The sequence below is a fragment of the Echiichthys vipera genome, assembly GCF_963691815.1.
Source record: "Echiichthys vipera genome assembly, chromosome: 5".
Lineage (NCBI taxonomy): Eukaryota > Metazoa > Chordata > Actinopteri > Perciformes > Trachinidae > Echiichthys > Echiichthys vipera.
In genome coordinates this window covers 19,318,697-19,326,469 of record NC_139830.1, presented here as the reverse complement: position 1 = coordinate 19,326,469, position 7,773 = coordinate 19,318,697, and the positions used below count along the sequence as shown (strand labels likewise).

The 7,773-nt window shown below is 40.8% G+C and overlaps 1 protein-coding gene across 1 annotated transcript; it reads left to right on the top strand.

The window, feature by feature from the left end:
* Window positions 1-893: 893 nt before the first annotated feature.
* LOC310946812 (extracellular calcium-sensing receptor-like) lies at window positions 894-4,595 on the top strand (the record flags this gene model as incomplete). The annotated part of the gene is made up of 10 exons (XM_083913369.1): window positions 894-1,009; window positions 1,160-1,463; window positions 1,674-1,760; window positions 1,899-2,006; window positions 2,157-2,323; window positions 2,453-2,930; window positions 3,047-3,277; window positions 3,371-3,494; window positions 3,594-4,066; window positions 4,155-4,595. The coding sequence occupies exons 1-10, from the start codon at window positions 951-953 to the stop codon at window positions 4,593-4,595; spliced, it is 2,472 nt and encodes an 823-aa protein (XP_083769495.1). The 5' UTR covers window positions 894-950.
* Between the last annotated feature and the right edge of the window lie 3,178 nt (window positions 4,596-7,773).

Here is a 7,773-nt window from a genome sequence, read left to right as displayed (position 1 = left end):
TGTGTGTGTGTGTGTGTGTGTGTGTGTGTGCGTGTGTGTGTGTGTGTGCGTGTGTGTCTGTGTGGGTTTGAGAAAGGTATGTAACCTGGATTAACAGCCCCTTGTGACATGGGTCTACTGCCTGCCTCTTAACATCACTGAAGGATGAGTTAGGCCTAGTCAGGCATGATATTGTGACATGACATAGCTCACGTCTTCCTCCATTATGGTCAAGTGCTCATTCCAGTTCCTTGTTATTGTTGTTACTTACTGAAACCAGGGACTCTTTTTCCAAAGATCAGAGGCCATAGGGAAATTAGGTCAATTTGACCAATTTGTTGTTGTACGAGACAGGTAGCATATATATGCTACAGGGGAGCATCTTCTCACTTGACAAGACTAGATAGCTCGTCTGTGTCGTGTTAATGCAATGAAAATGTAGCCCTGAAGTGAATGACAAACGTTACCCAGTGGCTTAAGTTGATGATGTTTTTACTGAATGGTTTGAGTTAAAGATGAATTTCCTATCTGACTTTACTAGAAATATTTCACTTTTATTCATACTGTGTTCGTCTGAATGAGGTCATAATGTACTACTTTTTGTGAACTAGCTCTTGCTTTTTACTGGCCACTGGCAAAATTGTTTGGTGCTGTGTCAGCTTGTTTGATTCATGCATTTCTGTTTGGGTTATCCAAACATCTGTCACTTTACTGATAAGGGCATTCATTGGCTATTGGGGGCACGTTGTAAAGAAATGATGAATCATATTTGGAGGAGATTAGTTGAGCCCAGTTTTCCATGGAAAAGGACCGAGATTGTGTTTTTAAGCTTCCTATGGTGTGTGATCTTCCCCTACAACTCCCACCAAGACCAGAGCCAACAATGCAAACTAATCCCAGGATCTCTGTCCCTGCCTGTGCTGGAGAAGAAAGGGGACATCATCTTGGGGGGGCTCTTCTCCCTTCATGACATGGTGGTGGAGCCCAGTCTGTCCTTCACCTCAGTGCCTCCTCCTGCACAGTGCACCAGGTGAGTTATTTTTTATCTTTAATCCTCATATTAATTTTTTGACTTTTTTTTTAGCATAGATAATAATTCATTTTATTATCTATGCAGAGTGAAAGTTTTTTTACCGGTCTTCACACTAAAAAAATTGGATACCTCCAAAATTTCTTTCAGATTTAACTTTCGGACATTCCGTTGGATGCAAACTATGATCTTTGCCATTGAGGAGATCAACAGAGATGGCAAACTCCTTCCCAACATCACACTGGGTTATAAGATATACGATTCATGCAGTACACCCCATCAAGCTCTGAAGGCTGCCATGGAGTTAATAAGGAGTGAGAAGGGTTCAGGTGTTAAAGGAGAGACACACAGTGAAGACACCTGTCGTGGGACGGTACCAGCAGTGATAGGAGACGGAGGATCTACTCAGTCTCTCGTTGTGGCTCGTTTCCTGGGAGTCTTCCATTTGCCACAGGTAAGTTGGTCACAGATACTTAATAAATTTGTTTGCAATGTTGTTTTTTTTGTTGTTACTGCCACTGGGGAGGGGCAATGTCAACAGTTTACATTTCATAGAGGCCTTTGGGTACTGTAAGTTAAGTCTAGTGAGTCGAGTGATTAAGCAATGTTTTAATGTACGACAGTGGACATTGTAAAATTAAATTGCCACGTGTTTTCTGTTTAGGTTAGTTATTTCTCCAGCTGTGCCTGTCTCAGTGATAAAAAGGAATTTCCTGGCTTTTTAAGGACCATGCCTAGTGACTTTTTCCAGGTTAGAGGTAGCAGACACTCTAATTATTGAAAATGTGAAACAAACAAAACAAAATCATGTCCACTTTTTTATATTGCTGGAACAAATAAATCACTCACTCTCTTTATGTCTCTTTTTTTCCTCCTTTTCTGTCTCTAGGTAGATGCATTAGTACAACTTGTCAAGCATTTTGGCTGGACTTGGGTGGGTTTGGTAGCAGGGGATGATGCCTATGGTCGTGGTGGGGCAAACATATTTGCAGATGAGGTGGGTCGCTCACCCATGAATAAAGAATATAATAAGACTAAATTGCCATTTTGGTTAAATAAGTTGCATATTTTTAATGTTTAACTTATTGAAAAAGTTGTGAATTTAAAATTAACTAACTTGTCACGTATGCCCTTGTTCCTCTCTTAGGTTAGAAAGTTGGGTGCTTGTGTTGCACTTCATGAGATCATCCCCAGAAATCGAGCAAAGGACGTCATCTCATCTATCATCTCTAAGATTCACTCCTCCAGAGCTCGGGTGATTCTAGTGTTTGCTGTGGAACAAGATGCAGCCGCATTGTTTGATGAAGCTCTCAGGCATGGCACATATGTTCAGAATATTCCACAACCCTTTAATATATATTTGATACGACTAACACAAATAAACTGAATCTGAATTTCTGTCTATCATTGTAAAAATACCATCTACATATATCTTTAATTTAGCAAGGGGCTCACTGGGATACAGTGGCTGGCCAGTGAGGCTTGGAGCACAGCTGCCGTCCTCTCCACCCCAAAAAAGTATCACCCAATCCTCCAGGGTTCTATGGGATATGCCATTCGGCGAGCACACATCCCTGGATTGCAAGACTTTCTGCTTCGCTTGCATCCTTCCAGCCCAGATGCCCTTACAGATCCATTCCTAATACCCTTCTGGGAAGAGGTATTTCAATGCAGACTTGGTGTGCAGGCTGAAGGTCAGGAACATAACATTGAGGGTAAACCTCTATGCTCTGGGACAGAAGAGCTAGGGGGTGTGAAGAATATCTATTCAGATGTGTCACAGCTAAGGATTTCCTACAATGTCTATAAGGCTGTGTATACTCTTGTCTATGCACTTGAGGCTATGAGAAGCTGTGTGGAAGGAAAAGGGCCATTTCCTCTGCAGGCTTGTCCAGATGCAGACAATATACAACCATGGCAGGTATCATCCCATATGTTCACTAGTTCAGTACAGATAGACAAGAGCTATAGTGATACTCAAACATTATTTTAAGACATTGCTAATACCACACAGCTATATGTACTTTATTCCCTTAGCTGCTTCATTACATAAAACATTTGGAATATTTAAACGCCTTTGGTGATGAAATAAAGTTTGATGAGAATGGTGACCCTGCAGCCATGTATGACCTTGTGAACTGGCAACTGAGACCAAATGGAGAAATGGAATTCGTCACCATTGGCAAATTTGATGAGACGACCACAGCTGGAAAGCAAAAACTCCAGATTCGGGAAGATATCATTGTATGGAATGGAAACCAAACCACAGTAGGCATCTCAATGGAATACATTTTGTTTTGTGAATTTTGTGGAATATTATTTATATTATGTGTCTGTGTTGTGACCGGCCTATTTGCTTAGATTCCCATGTCAGTATGCAGCAGCATTTGTCACCCAGGTACCCGGAAGGCAATCAGACCTAACTTCCCTATCTGCTGCCATGATTGTGTGGTTTGCACAGCTGGGGAGATTAGCAATCAGAATGGTGAGGAAAGGCTACTTGTCTACATGATGTCTGAGAATCGAAACCCCAGATGTAATGGTAAAGCCACTAGCTGCTAAAGCCTCTTTGTCTTTTCTTCAGATGCCGTAGAGTGTGTGCGCTGCCTGCCACAGTTCTGGTCCAATGCTGAGAGGACAGCCTGTATCCCCAAACAGGTGGAGTTCCTCTCATTCACCGACACCATGGGCATTACCCTGATGGCTATTTCCCTCATTGGCTCTTTCTGCACCTGTGTTGTGGCCTTCATATTCTCCTATCACAGAACCACCCCCATTGTCAGGGCCAACAACTCAGAGCTAAGCTTCCTGCTGCTCTTCTCCTTGACCCTGTGTTTCCTGTGTTCTCTGACCTTCATTGGTCAGCCCTCTGAGTGGTCCTGCATGCTCCGACACACAGCATTTGGCATCACCTTTGTCCTCTGCATCTCTTGTATTCTGGGAAAAACTGTTGTGGTGCTAATGGCCTTTAAGGCTACAATTCCAGGCATTAATGTAATGAAATGGTTCGGGCCTGTGCAGCAAAAAGCAATCATTGCTGTTTGTACACTGGTCCAGGTAAGGACTTCTGACACTTTATGCTCTTTGAATAGTTAGGGAAGTTTTGGTTCAAATGTTTGAATAAGACATTTTTATTTTTATGCAGGTAATAATCTGTACGGTGTGGCTGGTTGTTGCTCCCCCCACTCCACGCCAACTGATGCCACGTGAGAGTGTTATTGTCATTCTCTTGTGTGACGAAGGTTCACCCGTAGCATTTGTTCTTGTCCTTGGCTACATCGGCCTTCTGGCCTGCCTCTGCCTTTTCTTGGCTTTCCTGGCAAGGAAACTGCCAGACAACTTCAACGAAGCCAGACTCATCACATTCAGCATGCTTATTTTTTGTGCAGTGTGGATAGCATTTATTCCCGCCTATATCACCTCTCCAGGGAAGTACTCCACAGCCACAGAGGTTTTTGCTATCTTGGCCTCCAGTTATGGACTGTTGGGCTGCATCTTTGCACCAAAGTGCTACATAATCCTACTAAAGCCAGAAAAGAACACACGGAAACACCTGATTTCAAAAGCTGCCTGTGACAAATTTTAAGATATCATCGTTATTCCATGCACATCTTATACAATTCTTTTAAATTAATTTTTTTTCCAGATGACTGAAATAACTTCACTTCAAAATGTGAGATTTTGTGTGGGAGAAAAAATGGTTACAGAGATCAAGTTTATAAGCCTCCAGTCCCTGACTATCACTGGTTACATTTTACAGCTAGATGGTAGTAGTGTGCTGTTAATGCTGCATGTCGTTTACCATGGCCCATTGGGCAATGTTCAACTCACTTTATCTTAACCAATAACTTTTTCCCAATGTCTTTTTTCAATTTCCCTGCACACCATTTTAACTCTTATAATGTGAATTCTTACCTTTGGTTTAGTGAAAAATCTACTTTAACTGTATTAATTAATTTGGTCAGTGGTGTATAAATAAAAACAAACTTCAGTCTGCTTCATCCCCCAGCTCAAGACTTTAAGAAAATTAAGTACAGTTAACAGTTCCAAAAAAACATAAATAACCATACCCTTCTCCACTTGAAGGGTTTCATTTTTCCAGCTACATGACACTCCTTTGACCTTCTCAGTAGAAATATCAGGGACAGGTCATTGTGAGATCTGTATGGGATTTGGCAGCAACGTCCATGCTGATTTGACCTGAGATAGAATGATGAGGCCCAGGGTCTCTGAGGTATGCTCTGTAGAAATCCCAGCTGTCATTGGTTAATTAAATCCTCATACTCCAGAGGCCTTTACATATAAACATCACGCCTGGCTGTTCCCTACAATAACAAACTAAAACATTAGACATTTTTCCAGCTCTCCACAGCTGCTCTCAGGCCAACATTGATTATCCACCACTGATTGATCTGTTGTTCCCCCCAAGGCAGAGGAATAAATTGGAAAATGGAGAGATGTCAGGTCTCTTACGTCCTTCAGGGACAGACAAGAGGATAAGGTGTCGGTAGAAGCAGATGGATAGCAGTGTTTTATTGACACTGTATTACTCGATTTACATCTAACCTTCACTCTTCTTATCCTTTGCATTTTTAACTGTAGTCCTTCTTCTCTCCTGCATCATAGATGTAAATGACAGCAGTGATTTCCCATCATAATACTGTGTGGTAATTTCTTTAAATAAAATGAATGGGCCGTCAAATTGCAGGGACAGAGACATAAAATGAGATGTACATGGCTGTGAAAAGTATATTAAAGAATGAGTAAGTACAGAGAATAAGGCCAGAATATATATAAATCCGTTCTTGAAAACTCTGATATAGCATAACTTGAGATGTGACGATAGGTTTGCTGACAGCCTAAAGGTAAATACAGGAGGGAAAATGAAAGATGTAATAATGTTATTACATCTACTTGCATGCAGCTATTTACTCAATCTTGTCATCAGTGAGTTTTTCTAATTTGGCAAATACTGACCAGATGTTTGGACACATGGGGGTTTACCTCATCAAAACCAGAGGTTAGAAAAGTAATACAGAGTCATCAATAGGAAGTTGTGATATAATATCTTGGGGTCAAAGGAAGTGCAACCTAATTTTATAATTTGATTTGATGTACAAATATTTCATAAGGGTCTTTCAGTTGGCCCTATTGACAATCCACTTGACATTCTGTTTTTTCCTCTCACGGAAAAGCAGCATGAGTCCGTATAAGACTGACAAGCACAATTTTTCAAGTTCAGTTTCAGTTTTCAAGGCAACATAACTGGCAGAGGTATAATGCAATGTATAATGTGATTATAAATAAGATTGAATTCATGCATTGGTCATAATCACTGAAAAATGATTATTATATGACATGATTAGATATAAAAAATAAAGGGGAAACCGATTAGCAAAAGGGTATAGTATTCTACACCCATACCAATATAAGATAAAAAAACAAATAACTGGATATTTGTGTAAAACCCTATACATTAACTCCAAACCAGCCATTGATAGAAACTATGGTTATTGCATTTTTTGTGACATAAAGTATTTTTTGCTGTTACTCCATCTTTTGTACGCTGTTTTTTTTTTCCTTATTATACAGGAAATGGGATGAGAGAGAGAGGGGGAGACATGCAGCAAAGGGCCTCCAAGTCAGAGTTGAAACCGCAGCCGCTGCCTTAAGGACCTTCAATTCAATTTCAATTCAATTTTATTTATAATGTCGAATCATAACAAAAGCTTACAGACACTTTACAGAGTGGGTAAAGACCACACTCAATGACTTATTTATGATTTACATAGACCCAACAATTCCTCTGTAGAGTACGGTGGCAACGAAAACCTTCCCTCTAACAGGCAGGAACCTCAGACAGACCCAGCTCTGTGGAGGACGGCCATCTGTCTTGACCGGTTGGGGAGGAAGAAAAGGAGAGAGAAAGAGAGAAAAGACACACAGATGGACAGAGACATACAGACAGACACACTTTCAGAGATGCAAGCAAAGCCTAACAGTAACTATAATAATATTTATAGTAATATGAATATAACGTATATGTTAAGCAATTAATACAACAGAATAGTAGAAACAAGCACAGCTAAGGTGACAGAATATGAAAATGATAATAATTATGGTGGAAAACATGATCAATGATGAGTAGTGGCAATAGCAGCTACGATAGAGCTACAAATTTTATAGTTTATTAAACTAGTGATAGTATATATGAGTAACAGTGATAATAGCAGCAGGAAGCGTCATGTAGGACCACGGCAGCAGGCACCACCACGATCAGCAGAGACCTGCGAGACGACAAAGCACAAACAGCTCCGGGGAAGAAGCTGAATTAGTAACATCGATTGATGAGACATGAATGGTACAGACAGAGAGGAGAGAAGCTCAGAGTATCAGGAAAAGTATTATCCCCTGGCAGACTCAGCCTATAGCAGCATAATTAAGCAGAATAAAGTCTTATCGTAAGCCCTAGCTGTAAGCTTTATCAAAAAGGAAAGTTTTAAGTTTACTCTTAAATAAGGGGACAGTGTCTGCCTCCCGAATACAGGAGAGGAGCTTGGTAGCTGAAGGCTCTGCCTCCACTTCTACTTTTGGAGACTCTAGGAACGACGAGTAGCCCTGCATTCTCAGAGCGCAGAGATCTAGTTGGGTGATGCGGTACTATGAGCTCTTTTAGATACGACGGAGCCAGACCAATAAGAGCTTTGTACGCAAGGAGAAGGATTTTAAATTCTATTCTAGATTTTACAGGTAGCCAGTGCAGA